The sequence below is a fragment of the Anolis carolinensis genome, chromosome 1, assembly GCF_035594765.1.
Source record: "Anolis carolinensis isolate JA03-04 chromosome 1, rAnoCar3.1.pri, whole genome shotgun sequence".
In the NCBI taxonomy this organism is placed as follows: domain Eukaryota; kingdom Metazoa; phylum Chordata; class Lepidosauria; order Squamata; family Dactyloidae; genus Anolis; species Anolis carolinensis.
The window spans coordinates 367778857-367801015 of NC_085841.1; the positions used below are offsets into that span (position 1 = coordinate 367778857).

The window sequence follows — 22159 nt, forward strand, 5'->3', positions numbered from 1 at the left end:
CAGAAACCCGTGCAGGTGGTCCCGGCAGTGATCGGCACATTGGGTACCGTGCCAAAAGATCTCAACCAGCATTTGGAAACAATAGACATTGACAAAATTACGATCTGCCAACTGCAAAAGGCCACCCTCCTAGGATCTGCGCACATCATCCGAAAATACATCACACAGTCCTAGACACTTGGGAAGTGTTCGACTTCTGATTTTGTGATATGAAATACAGCATATCTATTTTGTTTGCTGTGTCATACAATAATAATAATAATAATAATAATAATAATAATAATAATAATAATAATAATAATAGTGTGGTTTTCTGGCATTGTATATTTCTGCCGCTTCTGTGACTGTTCATTTGTATTTTGATTCCGTAGCCCACTTGTCGATGGATGCCCAGAATCAGCAGCATCCACCATGGTCCTTTTTATCCTGGGCGACAACCGAGCCAGTATAGACTTCGTTTTGGTTTGATTCTTCATAATGCTAATGGGTTAGGTTCTCTTAGTGCTACTCCTCAGCTGAGACCTCTCTGGCTTGACCTCTCTTACACTACCGCCAGCACAGCTCTCAGCATAACTGCAGCAGTTAAGCCCCCCCACCACGACAAGGTGGCAGAATTTTCCAGGGAGATCAGCTGATTGAAAAATCAGCTGATGACCCAAAATGCAGACTATACAAAGAAACCAACAAAATCATTGATCATATCCTTCTACAGTATCTTTGCATGCTCATTTTCCAATAATTTTGAAGGTTCGTGATCCCACCAGTTCTTTCTATAGCTGGTAGGCTTGAGCGATCCATGAAAAATTTGATTCTAAACTCGCTTCAAAAGTAGGGGGCACTAGCGTTTCGTTTCTGATGTCATTTCTGAATTTTGCCTTCAAAAATTTTGATATTTAACGAAAATTTGTTAATTTCAAAAGTAATTCGTTAATGGCAGACGTGCATGCGCAGTGGCCAAAAAAACAGCACCGGGCAGGACTTTACAGGACCCCCCCGCCCTCATTTTTTGAGCTATCTTCTTCAAACCTGGTACAATGGTAGAACACATTTAACACTGCTAGCTCAGCCCACCTTCTTGCCCCTTGGTCTTAGTGAATAGACCAATCAAGACATCTGGACAGCTCTGATCCCTCCATGGGACCAATGTCCCCAGGGTCAGCCTATCAAAAAACTGTTGGGCCAAGACTCAACATACACTCCATTCCCAATTTTCAGAATGGATGGACATTGCACACACCAGGCAGCAGGCAGCTTCACATTTAACCAAGAGCAGTTTATTCCACACCATACACCAATCATAAACTACTTTTGAACCAATGAAATTGTGGATCATAATTTGCACCAATCATAGCAAATGTCCACTTTCTCCCTGAGGCTCGACAGAAACAGTGGGCTCAGACCCTACTTCACGAGTATCAGGCCCCATCACCTTTATAGATATCTGTTAAACATCTATATGAAGTATGAATTATTATAACTGGGAGGCACGTTCAGATTTGGGATTTTCACTGCGTCCCCTAGCATCTGCTTTGGCCATTGACAAATAAATATTTTCTTTTCCTGCCTTCACCCTGGATGTTCTCAACTGGTATTGCTCAAAGCTCAGGCAACATGGGAGGACCAGAGATTTCAGACAGTAAAAGGAAGGAAGGAAGTGAAGTCGAAATTTAGTTCTCCAAGGACTGTGGATGATGAGGCCTAGTCTGCGAAGGAGGAAGGGACACTTTGGTGATGGGGCCTGATACTCGTGAAGTAGCAACTGATTGGGAGCCCACCATCTCATTAGTGCCTCAGGGAGAAAGTAGTTATTCTCTGGATGATGAGAATTGCTCCACAGACAGATCTGATTGTAGTGTTTCCCATGAAATGCAGCCAAAGGCTTGGCCTGACTGTGGGAATCACAGTCTGGGTTGTTGCCTATCTCTCAGTGCCTTCAGTTAAGGCGAGATAACGCTAGGCAAAGGCAAGTAAGGTTCTCACAGTGGCTAAAAGATAAATAAAGAAATGCCGGGTGGTAGATCATTAGTGTCCCCATGGAAACAAAATATATGAGCATAAACATTACGGGATATGCAGTAACTTTTGTACAGTAAAAACCCCATTCATTAACTTTGTTGAGTTTTGAAATTCCCTCCCCCCATCCCTGATTGGCCGGGCATTAGTAGCTGGCCTGCACCACCTCTGCTCCTGATTGGCTAAGGCAGGGGTCCCCAAACTAAGGCCCGGGGGCCGAATGTGGCCCTCCAAGGTCATTTACCTGGCCCCCGCCCTCAATTATAATATAATATTTTTATATCAGTTTTAATAATATAATACATTGTATATACATATGATATTGATAATAATATTATCATTTTATACAATATAATACAAAGAATAATACCATATAATAATATTAATTATATGTTAGATATTGCATATAATATTATAGTATAGTGGTATAGTTCAATATAGTATAATGCTAATATTGTTCTATGCTAATAATATAATATATTGTATGTACCTACAGCTGCTCTGAGTTCCCTCCGGGGTGAGAAGGGTTGGATATAAATGTAGTAAATAAATGTAGTAAATGAATAAATACATAATTTTAGACTTAGGCTCGCCCAGAGTCTGAAATGACTTAAAGGCACACAACAACAACAACAACAACAACAACAACAACAACAACAACAACAACAACAACAATCCTAATTAACCTGAGTATCTCATTGGCTAGAAGCAGGTCCACACTTCCTATTTAAAGCCTGATAGGTTTATGTTGGTTAAAATTGTTTTCATTTTTAAATATTGTATTGTTCTTTCATTGTTATTGTTGTTGTTTTGCACTACAAATAAGCTATGTGCAGTGTGCATAGGAATTTCTTTGTATTTCTTTTTCAAATGATAATTCGGCCCCTCAACAGTCTGAAGGATTGTGGACCAGCCCTCAGCTTAAAAAGTTTGAGGACCCCTGGGCTAAGGGGTGGGCTCAGGTGAGTTAGAACTGTGGTTAGTCCAAGCTCCAGTGGGCTGGAAAGCCCTGGGGCTGCCAATCAGCTGTGTGAGGCGTGTCTTGGGGCAGAGAGGGCTCCCAGGAAGCTGTACCCCTCCTGGAAGCTCAAGCCGGAATTTCAGAAACAATGAACATCCGGGTGTAGGAATGATGGCTTGGGCAAATGCCAAATGCAGGATGCTGGTGACAATGGGTGGCAATTCCTTATGTCCATTCCCAGACTGAACAAACAAAGTATGGGTCTTCAAATGTCTATTGGGAATATCAGAGTAATCATATTCCTTTTGTCCGTGGCTTTATCTGCTTGATGGCTCATGTCCCACAGAAGAGGAATTTCAGATAACAGTCATTAGGCCATCAGTTTAGCTGCAGGCAAATCATGTCCAGCTAGTAATTGTCCTTGCTGCGCCTTCGGCTTTAGGTATTGGAGGAAATTCCAGGGTTGTTGACTCTGCCCAAGGGTTGGGCAGAGGTTAAAACAGTTCATTGAAGCTTGCCTTTTATATAATATATTTACTGTAACTCAATCAACTAATTTTTTAAATTATAAAAGTTCTAACAGTACCGACACTTGAACACCACTGGCACTCCACTTCTGTAGTGATTAGATCTCTTTGTAGGTTGTTAAACAGAGGCTGGATGGTCATCCAGTTTTTTTATTGTGTATGTCCTTTGGACTAGATGTCCTTTGGGATTCTCTTCCAACTTTGCTGATGCATATACTCCCTGGGAGTCCAGTGGAGCACCCTTCTCTGTAGGTATTTGAACAGAGGCTTTATGGTGGTCTGTTGAGAGGAATTTGGTTATGTTTTCCTGCCTGGCAGAAAAAAGTTGGACTTGGATGTCCTTTGAGGGTCTCTTCTAACTCTGCACTTCCCTTCCCATTGCAGGACCCTCCCCTGAGTCACTCCCCCTCGTCACTCCCTTCCTCTTTCCCCCTCCCCCATAATTGAGCCCACTGTTTGGGCCACTGCCATTTGGGGCTGATGTGGAGGATGCCCAAAGAAATCAAGGAGGAGGTAGATAGGACTGACACTGCCTGAGCAGTCACTGCCATAGCTTCAGCTGCCTCCTCCTCAGCCTCCTCCTCCTCCAGGGGTGGCCAATGTATGCCTTCCAAGTGGTGGCCATGTTTGTAAGGGCAAGGGCAGGAGGGAGCACTTTTCATCAGACACCCTTAGGAACTACAGACGGCACATTAATGTCTTGTGACAATCAGCTTTAAAAGGTCTTTTGTAGAGTATCATAATATTGTGCTGTCAATCCATCTGGGCCAAGTGTCTTTCCCGTTTTCATCTCCTGAAATACTAATTCTGCTATTGTTACCAGAGTGTCAAGTCTCTTTCTTAGAAAAACATTATCTTGAGTCATACACAGCTAATACCAAGTCTGAAGCCGCTCCTTATCAGCAATATGTTGGACTTTTCTCAATTTATTAAAGAAAAATGCTACCCACTTCCCCATGAAGACTGCTACCCTTATTAAGAAGAACTTCTCTAGGTCCCCATCAAAAGAGGCCCTGAATACCATCTTTCCTTGGTTCCAGGCATCATTCCATCTCCCCAACTTGTAGGCCATCTGCTGGCATGTGGGAAAACCAGTAGGGGTTTACAAGATGCCAAACAACCATGCTGTTTTCAGTTCTGCTTTTGGCTCCCCTTCCCCATTTACCAGAAAATTTCTGAAATCAGGAGGGAAAACATATCATTCAGTGATCAGGCATCCAGAAGCTTTGTTTATGTTCTGGGAAGATCTGGCTGAGTGGCAGCAATGGGGAGCTCACGTGGCTCCTCTTTCCATCATTCTTATGGCTATCAGGACAAACATGGCCACACTTGGAGGAAGCATTTGTGAGTGCAAGCCCCCCAAGTTTCCAAACGTTTAGTTCATCCTCTAAATGTTAGGAAATGTTTTAAATTTTTCAAAGAAAATGTCTTAAAAGAAAAACCAGAAGAGGTATCCTTAGGTATGTCTCTACAAGAAAAATAGGAGAGAGTCAAAGAGATAAACTTGACAAGAAGAAAGGGCTCTTCAAAATAATTTTCAATATTTTGTGGGGGGGGGGGATAAGGATGGCTGCTGGACTGGGGCAGGAGTGGGGCAGGAACACACACACACAAGCCAGAAAGTAGGGCTGGGGAGGGAATTGTGGAGAATCACAGAGGTGAACTAGAAGAAAAGCCTTTTGTAAATTTTTAATTATTTTTTTGGAGGGGGGGTTGCTGGTGCAGAACAAGGTACAGGATCCAGAAGGTAGTGCTGGGGAGGGATTGAAATCAGCAAAACTAGGGTTACCAAAATTAGTAAAATAAATGAAGGACTATAGCAAAGATATTAACTAAGAAAATGTAATGATGTAATACAGGAAAAAAAAAAGATTGGAATTCTCTAAAACTGATCCTAAGCAGTGACTGTGCAGAGATAGAACACAGAGCTAGCTATCACATGATCTCTGTCTCTGAAATGCTACAAAAAAAATGAAGGAGCTCGCCCTGGTATATCTGGACTAGCTTTGCAAAAAGACACATGTTCCACTGTTATCTTCTGATTGGCTCTGGCAAGGCTAATGGGAAAAAACCCACACATGAATGTTCTTGTCAATCATGGAGCACCCAAATATCCCGACTGGAGCCAAAAGATATGGCAACACCTGGTTCGTTCCGACTGAGCCTTTACCTGCCCCTCGCCTGGTCCATTTTCAGTGTTATTGCTGCTGAATCTCCAAATTTCACTGAATCTGAATCGCAAAACGGAAATGGACACACCCCTAGAAACGAATGTCAAGGGGCCAGGGCTGGTTCCCTCTCTTCTGGGGCTGCTGCCATCCCTTTTTCCCACCCACCAGACTAAGCCCTTCAGTTACCCCATTTCTCTCCTCAGCCACACTTCCCAACTACCAAGCGGGAGAGGGGCTTGATCCCCTCATCACCTCATGAGCCTGGGTCTCTGACGTTTCTCCTTACACATCATGTCTCACTCCGGTGCCCTCTGAGCTAGAGCAACTCCGCCATGTTTCCAAGGAGATCTGTCCGTGGATCCAGGCAGCTCTCATGGGGACTCCGAGGCCTGTGTGTTACAATTGAAGCCTGTTGGTGGAGCCTGCCAGCTCACCTTTATTATTATTATTATTATTATTATTATTATTATTATTATTATTATTATTATTTTATTATGACACAGCAAACAAGATAGATATGCTGGATTTCGTATCACAAAATCACAAGTCGAACACTTCCCAAGTGTCTAGGACTCTGTGATGTATTTTCGGATGATGTGTGCAAATCCCAGTAGGGTGGCCTTTTGCAGCTGGCTAATAATAATAATAATAATAATAATAATAATAATAATAATAATAATAATATTGCCTGGCTTTTTCTTTCTACTCAAAGTGGCTCACAAGGACTGTTGATTTGGTGAGCTGCCTTCTCACAGCCTTCGCTGCCATCACCACTTCACATTCTGCCGCATCTTCTACGCCGCTTGCTCCACTGGTCTTTCACCTTCAAGAACTTGAATTCAACTCCACCCTGCCCAAGTCTGCAGTCCTCGATGAGGAACAGTTAACTAGCTTTAGAACAGACTGAAGGATTCTCTTCCCTCCTGGCTCATGAATGTCAGTTGAAACGTACCTATTTGCGCCCATCTGACTGGTGGTGTAGAAGTCGGATACCCTTCAGGTTGCATGCCTTCGCTTAAGACTTCTGCTTTTTCCATCCTTGCATTCTGACCTCTCTCTACTCTGTGTGTTTGAAGAGATGTATTGTTTGGAGGTTTTTCCTCTTGCTTTGGAACTTAGAAGTTATGGAATTGGAGAGAAGCTTAGACCCAATTGTTTCCTATCAAGAAATGTAGTTCTTATTTTTCAATAAACTTTTTTGTAACTTTAAAGATTGAACTCTGCATCTTTGCCTCCTAAGCCCAACATTATTTTCCAGCCACAACACTTTTCTGCTTGCTGTGAGCTGACTGCTTCATTAAGGATCCTGTTTGTATTTATTGGATGCTCTGCTATTTTGGGAGATTTCCCCAACAAAGGCAACTGAGGGTTGTTGTATGTTTTCCAGGCTGTATGGCCATGTTCCAGAAGTATTCTCTCCTGACATTTCGCCAGAGGAGCGAAATGTCAGGCACCAAAATTGGTCTCTGGCTAGCAGAACTGAGTAAACAGGGTTTCAGTCAGGTCCACCCTCATTGGACCAATCCGGTTTGCTCCTGATTGGTCAGGCGGATCTATGCATTCAAAGCTCAGAGTCTCATGGGGCAAAGGAGCCCGGGCATGATGGCAGATGGAAAGAGCACCTGCTGCTGCAACTATCCTACCTGGTACGTTCGGCAGGGGATTTATTTCCAAAGGTCCTTTGCTGCTAATGCACAGAAGTGATGCCATTACTAATCTGCTTTTCAAAACTGGAAGGTTTCCTTGTGTTTAAATATATAAAAGTTTACATGTTAATTGTACCCAGGATCATAAATCACACTTATTTCGTGTAACGCAGTGAGCGAAAAGGCTTACTTCCCTTTTCCACAACTCTGGGCCAATGAACATTTATTGTTTCCTGATGATACATTCCTGCCATAAGACTCCTTCACATTCACTACACACACATTTGACCACAAAATCATAGAAAAGTGATGACAGAACTCAAAAATGGTTTTGAAAAGCAAAGCATTAAAAAAAAGTCTAGATGGGGGAATTCAAAGATATAGCTGTGTTAGTCTGGAATGTCAGCATGCAAAATCAGAAATTTAGCTGAAGAGACTAAAAAAATATTTAAAAATTAAGAAGTTAAACCCATCTAAATATACTGATTTGAAAGACCCCACTTAGACCCCTGTTAGGCTGGAATGGCTTTCAGACATCTCTAAAGAAGGTCTAGGATAGTTGTTTCATGAAGAAGCGAAAGCTGAGTTTGTGCAGTGGTCCCTGGCTTTCCCAGGGCATCTGTTCCCCAGACAGGAGCTTTTCAGCGAGGGATAACACAGAACTCATAGTGCGGGGAGAATCTGCCCCCCGGCTTCTCCAGAGGTGTGACATCAATGTCCTTGGGGTCTGTGATGGGTTTCAGCTTGAAGTTCTGGATGATGGAGGTGAAGAATAAGAAGAGCTCCATGCGGGCCATGCCTTCTCCAACACACAACCGTTTGCCTGCAAGGAGACCCAGGAAGGAAGGGGAGAAACAGGGAAAGGAGTCATGAAGGGAGCTGTAAGTTGCACTCAATAGTGTATAGTCCAGACAGCAAGAGGATTAGTAGTCCCACTCTGTTTGGTCCTCATCTGGAAACCTCTGTCCAGGACACCAAATTTCAAGATTATTTACAAGCAGGTACATATTTAAAGAAGAGTAACCAAGATGGTCAACGATCTTGAAGTCAAAGGTGACCCCCCCCCCCCAATAAAAGATAGTAACTTATAGTTTGGCTGAGGACAGGGACATCAGGCTGGATAATAAGGGTTAAGTCTTGGTCTATTTCCAAAGGCACTAACAACAACAAGGACCCTTCCCATGTTAGATAGTGTGTACATTTACTCAAGGTTTTATGTGCTATATTTCATATATTTATAGCAGAATGTAACAAATGTATTACTGGAAACCATGTCACAAAAGTTATTTGTCTTTTTCCATCTGACCTATACCTGCACCAAAGAATTAACAACTCTTCCAATTGTTTCCCATCCCAGTCAACAACTCACAAAGAAAAGGGACTCCCTTTTGAGCTGATATACATTTACATATCTAGGCTAAAGGTTAACCAAGAAAACATTATGCTTTATAATCTTTCCCTTGCCATTCATTTCCCCTTCCTGCATGAAGCCCTTGTATCCCTTGTGCCGTCTCTCAGTTCTAGGAGAACCCCAAAAGCCTTTTTGCCTGATGGGCTGCTGGAGAACCTCTGGGATTCCTATCTTTGTCTCTCATGGGAAATCTCAGGGGAGATCGAAGCCCTCTGAAAGCCCCATGAGTCTACGTGCGTCTGTCTCCCAACACACGGAGATGCTGAATCTCAAGTTTCTCCCCCATTGTGAATCCCACATGTGTCTCCTATCAATGTTATTTTATTTTAATACTTTATGATATCTTGCCTCCTTATAGCACTGTGACCCTGATGTGAACTTTTGACCAGCATACCATCCTGACCTGAGTACTACCAGGCTGCCTCAGGTCATATTCTACAAACATGGATTACCATGATCACCATCTGGAAATAAAACAATGGACTCTTTCTCAAACTTTGGAGGGCAATGCCAGGCCATTTGAGAATAAAGCAATCTTTGGACATGCCAATCACTAACCTAAATGGCTTACCTGCTCTGCGAAGAGGCTAGGGTAAGCCACAGCTGTCAAGACAAAGCCATCTCCCTTCCTTGGACTCTGAATCATTTTTAATCAAGATTTCTGATGCTGCTGCTCTTTTGACAATAGGACTGACATCCAAGGGACTTGTTATTCCAATCAGTATATCAATAGGCAGGTCCGGTTAGCAGGTCTCTGGGGCACTCACTGGACCGTTTAACAATGGAACCGACATAGGGTCACTTTCATCAACATATTATTGCCTTTGTTTCTCCTGCTGCTGCACCTCCCTCTCTCTCCCCCATTGGCCAGCCAGGGAGAGACGTCACAGGCAGGCGTGTCAATCTCCCACCTCTCCAGGGAGCCTATGCCAATCACAGCAAGGCTGGAACCTAAAAACTGTATAAACATGCATGCTTTGCTATGTTATGTATCTCAGTCTATTTTTGGCAAACTATCGCAGGCTGGCATCACTTTCAGCTGAATTTACATAAAATTCTTCGGTGGCTTCTGCTTCAACTTGTTGAATTATATTATTGGTTTCTTTTTCTCACCAGGCTTAACACACAGCTTGGATCTCACTATCCAGTGCTGCTCTAAATTGCTCGATAACAATCTGGAAACCAAACTTTATGAGGAGCAAGCTAAGAAATCTAGAAATGTTTAGTTTAGAGAAGAGTGAGAGGTTTAGAATGTTAGAATCTTGGAGTTTGAATACACCACATGACCATCTAGTACAACCCTCTGCCAGGCAGGAAAAGCACAATCAAAGCACCTCTGCCAGATGGCCATCCAACTATTATTTTGAAACCTGCAAAGAAGAGGCATCCACCTCACATTGAGGCAGTGAATTCCACTCTTCAACAGCTCTTTCGATTGGGATGTTCTTCTCAATAGTAGACCCCCACAACAACATCCTTGGAAGTTGGGAGTGCTGTAATTGTGTATTCCTACATGGCAACAAGTTGGACAAGATGGTCCTCACAGAGCCTTCCTGGGTCTATATTTACAAATGTTCTTCTCCTGGTACACAATGAAAATCACAACATTCATGGGACAGCAGAGGAGGACTTTTGAGATTGTCCAAGGCTTTCACAGCCAAAATCACTCAACAATGGACAACCCAGAAACCTAAAGAACTGCTTGACCACCTGATGTCCATGGTTGCTGTCCAATGGGGAGAAGACAGGGTCTTACCTGCCGAAAAGGGCATGAAGTAGTCGCTCTTCCTGAAGGTCCCATCTTCATTCAAGAAGTGTCCTGGATCAAACTCTGTGGGGTTAGGAAACTCCTTGCCATCATGCAGCACTGAGATCAGAACAGGAAAGACTGTGGTGCCCTGCAGAGTATTGCATTTGGAGAGATAATAATCAAAACATGAAGACTTTGGAATTGCAAAGGTGGATTATTTATCTGGGAAGGTGGATTATTGGGGTCAGGTAGTGGCTAAATTGACCACAGCAAGATCGTTAATTTAGCCGGAATGTGCAGCTCGACTTGTGTTCCTAACTGATGTCAAACAAAGCAAGCCGTGTCCCTTGTAGGCCTATTATGTCTGTTTGGTTCATGTCTCAATTTAAATGCCATGGCTCAATGCTATGGGATCATGAGAGCTGTACTTTCAGCAGTCTTTAGCAGAAAAGGTTCAAACTACAATTCCCAGGATTCCGTAGGAGCAACTTGAGAATAATAATAATAATAATAATAATAATAATAATAATAATAATAATAATAATAATAACAGTTCTAATGTTTTCGTCAGTGCATAACGAACACAGTTGATTCACACCTGCATTAGGTTTTAGGCATGGGCAATCAATTAAAAATGTTTCAAAAAGCATTACAAAATTACGTGGTGCTGGCGTTTCGTTTTGGAAGTGTTTCTAAAGTATAATTAGTGAAAATTTTGTTACTACATCGAGAGTAACAAATTTCGTTACTATTCTTGTTATTGTAATTGCGCAGTGGGGAAAATTCAGGGGCTCTTCCCTCCCTCATTTTTACAGCTATTGGGGTGAAACTTGCTACATTGGTAGAACACATTTTCCACTGTTAGTCCAACAAGTTTCAGTACATTTCACCTATCCATATGTTTTTGGGGAATATTCAAACTTTTTATAAACAACACTTTTTTTAAAAAAAAATTGTACACAAGAGAACAGGGGCTCATTCCCCGCAACTTGCAAAAATATCCCATAATTTTAGGGAATTTTTTTCAAGTTTTGATAAAAACCTATTTTAAACAGTCACACCAGCTATCTCAATGAATACCTCGCTCATTTTAACCAATAGAACTTCGGTGGAAGGATTTCTTCCCAGCCCATCACAAAGATGTATTACTTACTAGAAGTCTCAGGCAGCCCTCCTCTGTGCAGATTCAATGTAACTCTGGCTGCTGGTACGATGGTAGGGCACATCCCTTCCTCTCCCAATTGGGGCTTCCTGATGCTGAGCAGAATTCTGGGAGATGTAGTTCAGGGCAGGGCCTTCTGCATTCCCTGCCATAGGGCTCTTCGCCTTCCCAAACTGCATCTCAGAGAATCCTGTGCTTTCTTTTCAGGCAAACTCTGCTTTCTCCCTGCAGTTTTCCTCTCGTCATGGCAAGAGGCCATTCATTTAAAGAGGAAAGGTAGCCTTTTTGCCTTTCTTTGCTTCCTTACGCTGAAAATCAAACTGACTTTGGGAGGCTTCCGAGGTTTACAAAATGCAAATGAAAAAGTATTAGGTAAGTTTCAATTCTTATTTGTTTGGTTCGGGCCACACCCACATGTCGGGTATTGCCTCATAAGTACGAACTTAACAAATTTGATCCAACTTCTGAAGACTGATGGAAAAATTGCACACCTCTAGTAACCATTGCACATAGAGTGTCACATTATTGAATGGTGTGGAACTGTTTATCACTGTCTCTAATATACTACACAGCTTTTCTGGGACCATTGAGCAGTCTACTTCTGGCAGAAGAAGCGGAGAACTCACTTTTGGGATGACATATCCTCTGAATGGTGTGTCTTTTACCACGGAATGGGGGATGGACACTGAAGCAAGAGACATGAACCTCTGGATCTCATGGATGACGGCATCTATGTAGGGCATCTGTCTGCGGTCAGCCATGCCGGGCATCCGGGAGCGACCAACCACCCGGTCAATCTCTTCATGCACTTTCTCTGCCAGGAGATGGATGAGGTGAGGCATCAAGAAACAAACATCCAGGGAATGTCAGAGAAGTCACACAAGAAGGATCGGCCCTCAAATCCATGTGAATCTTTTCATCCTAGTAAGCCACAATTTGCATTTATGCCTATCAAAAGAGAGATGCTACCTAAAGGTGGAACCACTCCATCCCAAAAGTTGGGTGGCAACCTCCTTATGGAGCTAGACATTATTATATTTCTATTTGTATTCAAGACTGAATATGAGACAAAGACAGCTTTAGTTGCCATGGTGGATGACCTAAACAGAGAACGAGAGCATGTCCTTGATGGTTCTGATGAACTTTTCAGTGGCTTTTGAAACCACCAACTATTGTTTCCATCTTGGTTGCCACACTGAGATGTGACTTTGAGGCACTGTCTTACAATGGGTCTATTCCTAACTGGAGGTTTGAACCCAGAAGGTAGTGTTGGGGGAGTCCTCTTTGAACCCTTGGCCATTGACCTGTAGGGTGGCTTTGGGCTCCTTTTTGTTATTTCACATCAACATGAAACCTCTGGGAGAGGTCATTCAGAGATTTGGAGTGCAATGCCATATAATCATGAAATAAAATTACAGGTGCAGAATCTCCCCAGGTGATCAAGAAGCAACTACCTTCTAACATCACACATGACCTGAACATCAATCCAGAAATTTAGTGCTTGTAAACTAGAATTAATAATCTCGCCACTTCCAGAACCTATTTTCAATCCAAACATATTTCCGGGATCTGATCACATTTAGTCTTGAATGTGTTTCTCTGAAGCCTTCACATCTGTCTTACCTTCAATCTCTGGGTACTTCTGGAGGAGCAAGAGCCCATACTTGAGTGTGGAGCTGGTTGTTTCTGTTCCTGCGCCAAACAAGTCGATACAGCAGGTAACCATGTTCTCCATGGTGAACTCAGAGGCCTCATCATGTTTCTCCTAGTGATACATGTCAGAATGTATAATAATAAATAATAATACAGTATTTATATTCCGCCCTTCTCACCACGAAGGGGACTCAGGGCAGATTACAATGAACACATATATGGCAAACATTCAATGCCAACAGACAAACAACATTCAGTTTTAGACAGACACAAAGGCATTTTAACATCTTTCCAGCTTCACAATTCTGGCCACAGGGGGAGCTGTTGCTTCACCCTCCACTGGTGGCTGTTCTTCCTCATTTTTTTCCTCGTGTTTTGCTGGCAGTTTTATGGTGTTGTAGATTAGTTAAATTAGCCTCCCGCATAAAGCGTACCTAAATTTTCCCTACTTGACAGATGCAACTGTCTTTCGGGGCTGCATAGGTCAACAGCAAGCCGGGGCTTTTTTTTTTAATGGTTGGAGGCTTAACCCGACCCGGGCTTCGAACTCATGACCTCTCGGTCAGTGGTGATTTATAGCAGCTGGTTACTAGCCAGCTGCGCCACAGCCCGGCCCCATGTATGAATTATCTGGATTTTTTTAAGTGGTAAACTGGGTTAATATCTCAGGCCTAACCACATGTGAAAGTGCTACATCGCTGTCATAAGGGTGTGGAGGCTGATGCAACAGGGTAGTATAAAAGTTGTGTTCTCTCTCATTTTGGTTGATGAGGGAAGGGTGGTGGTTGTTGAAGAGAATTAGAGGGATACTGCTGGAAGGCAGAGTTTGTATATATTGTATATACTGTATATATTGCTGTGACTAAAGAAGAGAAAAGCCTTCCTGCATATTTTTGGAAAGAACAACTGTGTCTATGTGTTCTTGTGACTGCAGAAGTCTACTACACCTATTTGTGGGAATCTGGAGTTATTAGTCCCGTTCACACTGCCAGTTGTTTGCTTATTGTAAAAACCTCTGATAACACAGACAGCACCATCAGTAGAGTCAGGCCAACTAAGCCTATAGCTACAATGTAGAAATAATGTGGTTTGAAACCATTCAGAGAGCTATGTTATATTAATTAATTAATTAAAAACAACCTCCATCTCCACATCTCTACAATTGGTGGCAGCGGTGCGATTAAAAAGTTTTCCCCCCTGCCTGAGTCCTTTACAATTAAATTGTAAAGAATCTATGAACGGCTGAGGTTCTTTTCAGGCAGGCGGGAATCCTTTTGAAATCCCACCACTGCCACCAATTGTAAAGAACTCAGGCAGGGGGAGAACTTTTTAAAATCCCACCTCTTATACCAATTGCGGAGATGTGGAGATGTTTTTATTAAATTATATTTTATATATAACTATATCTGCTGCCACCAATATAAATATGTTTTATTTAAATGCTGCCACCTGAGGTAAAAATGTTTATGATGCGGTCACCAGATGTTAAGGGGATTATCAACTCTTGCCACCACTATAGGAATATGTAGCCACTAGCTACCTAGAGAGGAGACTTTTATTTTTCTTCTTTCTTCTTGCTTATTCTTGATGTGTGTATGTATGACAGAGACTAAGATGTTTGAAGGAATAAAAATCACATTCATTTAGGCACAAGCTTGATAGTTACAATTCTCACTTAGAGGCACTTTCCTTAACAATTGCAATAACAGAATGAGGTGTTTCAAACTTCCTAAAATTCCACTTCAGTCACAGAATATCTGTTCCTAGTCAGGAGACAGACTACGTTAAAATAAGTCACCAAACTTATTTTATCCCTGAACTTAGAATCAGCCTTCCCTGAGCTTCAACACAGCTCAGACTACCTAAAATAAGTCACAAAACTTATTTTAGAATTGACTCAAATTTCCTCATTTGAGCCACCCTGATCCTCCAACTGAGAATCAGACTTCCCTGTGGTTTGCTGACCACGGACACTCTGACTGACTTTCCCTCCAAATTCTGCTCTCTTCAGCTAACCCAGTTGGCTCTGCCCCCTTCTCCATGGCAACCAACTCATGAGAGCAGAGTAACCCTTTTTTTAAAACACAATTAACCATGACATCTGTAAACTAAAAAATTCACACTTCTTTACACCTAGATACAGGGAAGTCATGCTCCCCCCTCTATTCTGCCTTGGTCAGACCACAACTGGAATCACACTGTTTCAAATTCCGGGCACCCCCATTGAAGGGAGATTTTGACTCTAAGCTGGAATGTGTCCGGAGGAGGGCGATTCAAAGGATCAAGGATCTGTTTAGCCTGCAGAAGAGAACGCTGGGAAGAGTGATGATGAGAGCCATGTATAAATATGTGAGGGGAAGTCCTATGGAGGAAGGAGCAAGACTAGGACACAATGGAATAATGGCTTCAATTGGCAGGAAAGAAAGGAGATTCGACCTGAACATTAGGAAGAACTTCCTGACTGTGAGGAAAAGGTGGATTAGGGGGGGCTGGATTAGGGGGGGGGGGGGCTTTATATGCGATTTTCCTCCCTTCTTCGCAGAATGTGGTTGGACTGGATGGCCCACAAGGTCTCTTCCAACTCTTATGATTCTTTAACAGCTCCACCATGCCTAGACCCAGAAGTAAATGACAGGCTCTCTTCCATCCCAGCTGCCCCTGCCCTTGCCTCAGAGGGAGAGAGGTAGCGGTAGGCACAGCTCCATCATGCCCAGGCCCAGAAGTTAATGAAGTGTCATGGCCCTTGCCTCAGAGGGAAAAACGGAGAGACAGGCACTGTTCCATCATGTCTAAACCCAGAAGTAGATGAACGGCCCTCCTCCATCCCAACTGCCACTGCCCTTGCCTCAGAGGAAAAGGAAGAGACAGCGAAATCTCCATCATGCCTGGGCCGAGACATAGATGAAGTGTCACTGCCCTTGCCTCAGAGGGAGTGAGGGAGAGATAGGCACAGTTCCAGCATGCCTGGTTGAAAACCAACTCACTAATACCTTGAAAGATTTATCCAGCTACTGCAAAGAGAACCACCTGAAGCATAACCCTGCCAAGACACAAGTGTGTGCTTTCCATCTACATAACCGTGAAGCCAACAGGAAACTGAAAGTTACTTGGGAAGGCCAAGAGCTCGAACACTGCTTCCATCCTAAATACCTTGGTGTCACCTTAGATTGAACACTAACATATAGGAAACACTGCATGAACACCAAGCACAAAGTAGCTGCACGCAATAATATCCTGCGGAAACTTACTGGCAGCGCATGGGGTACAGCCCCACAATTAATAAGAACATCAGCCCTGGCCTTGTCTTACTCAATTGCTGAGTACGCCTGTCCTGTCTGGCAAAAGTCTGCCCATGTGAAGCAGATGGACATAGCACTGAATGAAACATGCAGAATCATCACAAGATGCCTTAAACCTACACCTGTTGATAAACTCTACAAGTTAGCTGGCATTGCCCCTCCTGACGTGTGTCGGGAAGTTGCTGCTAACGATGAGAGAAATAAGGTTGAACATTGTGAAAGCCACCCACTGCATGACTATCAGCCTCCTCCCACCAGACTCAAATCAAGGAAGGGCTTCATGAGAACCACCACTCCTCTTGATGTTCCTCCAGCAGCAGCAAGGGTGTCCCTCTGGGCAGCTAAACCTGGCAATTCCAACTGAATGGCCCCCCATGAGGGGCAAACCAGGAATGGGCAACTTGGAAGTCCCTGAACAGACTCAGAAGCAGAGTGGGCAGATCAAAAGACAACCTGGCAAGATGGCACTACCTGGAGGAATCCTCCACCTTGTGTGACTGTGGAGCTGAACAAACAACTCCGCATATGTATGCTTACCCACAATGCCCTGCCTCATGTACGGAGGATGAGTTGTTTAAAGCTACGGACAATGCAGTCGCTGTTGCCTACTTTTGGTCTAAAACTATTTAGCTGTTTGTGATGTCAGGGTATTGTGTATTGTGAAATGTTAAAATCAATCTGTTTTCAGCAATTATGGAGTTAATGAGAGTCTGCTATGATTGATGTATCACAGGACCAATGGGGTCAAGTGTGTTTTGACCGGGACTTACTATCTTGTTCCTGTGGAATGTAGTGGGAGTGTTTTCCTGTGTCGAGCGGAGAACAGCGATGAGCAATGGCTGTGTGTGTGCATGAGTCTTTCGGAAAGCGCTCATGGAGGAAAGGACTGAATTTGCTCTGTCTGTAAATAGATCATGTAAATAAAGTAAATCAACAGTTGGACTTCATCTGCTGGAGTGAGTTTGTCCAGTGCTGTTTTCCACACGGGGAAACAGTCTGGAGAGAAGGAGGTGAACCGGGATGGTGAATTTTTGGATTTCACTCTGCTACCCATCATCCCCGCCGACATGTGATTCCTTTATTTTATCACTTTTGGACTTGTTTGTTGTGCAATGCTTTAGACACAAAATAAATAAAGCATGCCTGGGCCCAGAAGTAGATGAAAGCTCCCTCTCCAACCCAATTGCCATTGTTTTTAGCTCAGAGGGAAAGAGGAAGAGTCAGGCACCACCCCTCATGACTGTCCAAGACCTAGATGAAAGGGCTTCCTCCATTCCAACTGCCACTGGCTTTGCCTCAGAGGGAAGGAAGAAGATTAAGGAGCAGCTCCCTCATGCCTAGAGTCATCGCAGAGAACACTTAACTAATAATAATAATAATTATAAAAATAATAATAATAATAATCAACTGAAAAACCAAAGTGGAAGGTCAGGCTAGAGTTGAAAATAAAGAAACTTAGATCAGACGCAAGTAACCTGAAAAATATGAAAGAGAAGAAACTGAAGAATGACAAAATCAAGCAATACCTGATCAGAAAGTACTGGCTGAACACCAGAAAAATTGAAGAAGCTTTGGAAATTGTGAAAGAACAAATTACAGCAACAGCCAGAAAAATTGAAAGATATGAAGCCAGAATCATCCAGTACAGACAAAATCAACTGTTTCAATCAGACCAAACACGGTTCTACCAGAGTCTGAACCAAACAACAGACACAGTAACCATAAAGCCAGAGAAAACTGCAACAACAAAGTTCTGGAAAGAACTTTGGGAAAATAATGAGAACTACAACAAAAACGCTGGGTGGATAAAGGAGTTTGAAGGAAAATTCTCACAGAACAAAATGGAACAGATGGAAATAACAACTGAAATGATCAGCAAACGAGCGCAAAAAGTCAAGAACTGGACATTGCCTGGTAGTGATCAACTTCATGGATTTTGGCTCAAACATCTGATTAGTTTACATGGAAAAATGGCCCAACAATTCAATGAGATGCTGCAGAAAGGAAGTATCAGTGAATGGCTAACAACTGGAAGCACATACCTTATACAAAAGGATCCAGCAAAAGGAGCAGCACCAGGAAACTACAGGCCAATAACGTGTCTTCCCACTATGTTTAAACTACTGACTGGCATAACAGCTGACAGAATTCAAGACTATCTTGAAGAAAAAAAACATCTTGCCAGATGAACAGAAAGGCAACAAATGGAAAAGCAGGGGCACAAAAGACCAATTATTGAGTGACAAAATGATTCTGGAGAACTGTAAGAGCCGAAAAGCTAATCTTCACATGACGTGGATTGACTACAAAAAGGCCTTTGATTAACTCCCACACAGCTGGATCATCAAATGCCTGGACGCCATCGGGATTTGTAAAAACATTGGCACCTTTATTGAAAACATGATGGAGCACTGGAAAATTGAACTGTTTGTTGGAAATGAAAGCTATGGAGTTGTCAACATCAGGAGAGGAATTTGGACAAATGTTCAACAGTGGCATTGAAGAAGGGAAAAATCATTAAAAGTGAGGGCATAAATATGCCTAATGGCCAAACAATAAAGTGTCACCAGCCAGAGGCCTATAAATATCTGGGCATATTACAGCTGGATAACATCAAGCATGAACATGTGAAAACTGTGGTCAGCAAAGAATACACACAAAGGGTCAGAAAATTCTCAAAAGTAAGCTCAATGGAGGCAACACCATCAAGGCCATAAACACCTGGACCATACCTGTCATAAGATATACTGCTGGCATTATGAACTGGGCACAGGCAGAACTGGACAATTTGGACAGAAAAACAAGAAAAATCATGTCCATTCATCATTCACTGCACCCTCGCAGTGGTGTTGACCGGCTATATCGGCCTAGAAGATCAGGTGGCAGAGGACTCTTGCAAGTAAAACAAGCAGTCAAAGAAGAAGAACATGCCCTATCAGGTTATGTAATTCAAAAATCAGAAACTCCTCAAAGCACAGTAGACAAAAAACCAGTACAAGAAAACCGCACTACAAAATAGGGCTGACAGCTGGCACAACAAAACATTGCATGGAAAGTTCCTTGACAAAATTGAAGGAAAAGCTGATAAGGAGAAGACCTGGCTATGGCTCACAAATGGGACACTGAAGAAGGAGACAGAAGGCCTGATCCATGCAGCCCAGGAGCAAGCCATCAGGACAAAGGCAATTAAGGCCAAGATCAAAAAAATCAGCTGATGACCCAAAATGCAGACTGTGCAAGGAAACCGACGAAACCATTGATCATATCCTCAGCTGCTACAAGGAAATAGCACAGACAGACTACAAACAGAGGCACAACTCTGTGGCCCAAATAATTCATTGGAACTTATGCCTCAAGTACCACCTCCCCGCAGCAAAGAACTGGTGGGATCACAAACCTGCAAAGGTATTGGAAAATGAGCACACAAAGATACTGTGGAACTTCCGAATCCAGACTGACAAAGTTCTGGAACACAACGCACCAGACATCACAGTTGTGGAAAAGAAAAAGGTTTGGATCATTGATGTCGCCATACCAGGTGACAGTCACATTGATGAAAAACAACAGGAAAAACTTATCAGGACCTCAAGATTGAACTTCAAAGATTCTGGCAGAAACCAGTACAGGTGGCCCCCGTGGTGATGGTCACACTGGGTGCTGTGCCAAAAGATCCCAGCCGACATTTGGAAACAATAGACATTAACAAAATTGCAATCTGCCAACTGCAAAAGGCCACCTTACTGGAATCTGCACGCATCATCTGAAAATACATCACACAGTCCTAGACACTTGGGAAGAGTTCAACTTGTGATTTTGTTATACGAAATCTAGCATATTTATCTTGTTTGGTGTGTCATAAAATAATAATAATAATAATAATAATAATAATAATAATAATAATAATAATAATAATAATAATACCAACAACAACTTCTGAATTCAAACAGACAGGGTTTGGAGCACAATACTCCTGACCTCATGATCGTGTTAAAAAACAAAGTTTGGATTGTCGATGTTGCAATCCCAGGTGAAACCAGGATTGAAGAGAAACAACTGGGAAATCTGACACGATATTAACATTTAAAGATCGAATTGCAAAGATAATAATAATAATAATCTTGTTCAGCCAGTACTTTCGGATCAGGTATTGCTTGATTTTGTCATTCTTCAGTTTCCTCTCTTTCATATTTTTCAGGTTACTTGCATCTGATCTGAGTTTCTTGATTTTCAACTCCAGCCTGACCTTCCACTTTGGTTTTCCAGTGGATTTTCTTTGGGGCTGCCTTGGTTGTAGGAGCCCAAGTTCTTCTGTTACTATCACTGCTGCACTGTAGGCATACTGGTTTGTTTGTTCAATTGATGTTATCTGGACAGTGGAGAGTGCTGCATTCACATCTTTCATGAGAGGCGCCAGGTGTCTCTTGGGCACTGTTTTTAGAGTTGGGAGCCGCTGTCTTATTGCATTTGCTGCAGCATGAGCCACAATCTTATCCTTGAGTTCTTGTTGTCTTGCTGTCAAGGTTCCTGGTGGTTCAACAGATGTTTCAAGTGCTCGTTCTTCAAATTCTTGCAAAAGCGCCACACTTTCTTCTGGTTCAATCTGGTCCACCATTCCAGGTGTTGCTGGAGTCTCTGCTGCTGTCTGTGCTATGGTCTGATGGTAATTTGCTTTGCAGATTTTCTGGATTTCTTGGAGTTCAACTTCACTGAACACTTTGTTTCTGATTATGAATCTTCGTTGGTCATCCAGTCGGGGTTCTGTTATCTGTGAGTCATGGTACTCTTGTTTCCACAGTTGATGCATCCTTTTTTGGTAGCCACGCCTTTGAGGTTCAGATTTGTAATAACATTTCATAACTGTGCGGTTTTCTGGCATTGTATATTTTTGCTGCTTCTGTGACTGTTCATTTGTATTTTGATTCCGTAGCCCACTTGTCGATGGATGTCCAGAATCAGCAGCATTCACCACGGTCCTTTTTATCCTGGGCAACGACCGAGCCAGTATAGACTTCGTTTGGGTTTGATTCTCCATAATGCTAATGGGTTAGGTGCTCTTCGTTCCACTCCTCAGCTGAGGCCTCTCTGGCTTGGTTGGACCTGCCGATAGTTACACTACCACCAGCACAGCCCTCAGTCACTTGGGAAGTGTTTGACTTGTGATTTTGTGATACGAAATCCAGCATATCTATCTTGTTTGCTGTGTCATAATAAAATAATATCGATAATAATGATAATTTCTTTTTATTTTGCCCTCCCTATCTCCCTGAAGGGACTCAGGGCAGATTCCAACAAACAACGGCATTCATTCAATGCTTTCATAAAACAGCTAGATATTGGCATAAAATCCCAACAAGACCCCACAGACTAAAAACAGCGTTAAAAACCTAACATCAAATTACACCAAATATCAATGAATTGAACGTAACATTGACACATTAAACCAATTTAGTCAGACAGAATCAAACAAGAATTACATAGTGACATAACATTTAAATAAATATTCTCAGTAATTTACAAAAGCCAAATGAAGTCCAACACAGTTGTGTGGGTTGGATTATGTAGCCAA

The 22159-nt window shown here is 42.6% G+C and overlaps 2 protein-coding genes across 4 annotated transcripts in view; one reads left to right on the top strand and one right to left on the bottom strand.

The window, feature by feature from the left end:
• Positions 1 to 21821, top strand: part of LOC103282348 (cytochrome P450 2G1) — a 22986-nt gene extending 1165 nt beyond the window's left edge. Inside the window, exon 2 of one of the 3 annotated variants that reach the window (XM_062968739.1) lies at positions 21521 to 21821. In XM_062968739.1, the coding sequence (XP_062824809.1) occupies positions 21521 to 21600 (80 nt within the window). In that variant the 3' untranslated portion in view covers positions 21601 to 21821. Of the gene's footprint in view, positions 1 to 6384; positions 6884 to 9087; positions 9808 to 21520 lie in introns of those variants that run through there. The other 2 variants (XM_062968740.1, XM_062968741.1) reach the window with 2 other exon arrangements.
• LOC100564466 (cytochrome P450 2C31) overlaps positions 7525 to 22159 on the bottom strand; it is a 32712-nt gene continuing 18077 nt past the window's right edge. Inside the window, exons 7-10 of the mRNA XM_003224907.4 lie at positions 13265 to 13406; positions 12268 to 12455; positions 10486 to 10627; positions 7525 to 8141 (exon numbers count right to left, since the gene is read on the bottom strand). Coding sequence (XP_003224955.2) covers positions 7960 to 8141; positions 10486 to 10627; positions 12268 to 12455; positions 13265 to 13406 — 654 coding nt within the window. The 3' untranslated portion in view covers positions 7525 to 7959. The remainder of the gene's footprint in view (positions 8142 to 10485; positions 10628 to 12267; positions 12456 to 13264; positions 13407 to 22159) is intronic.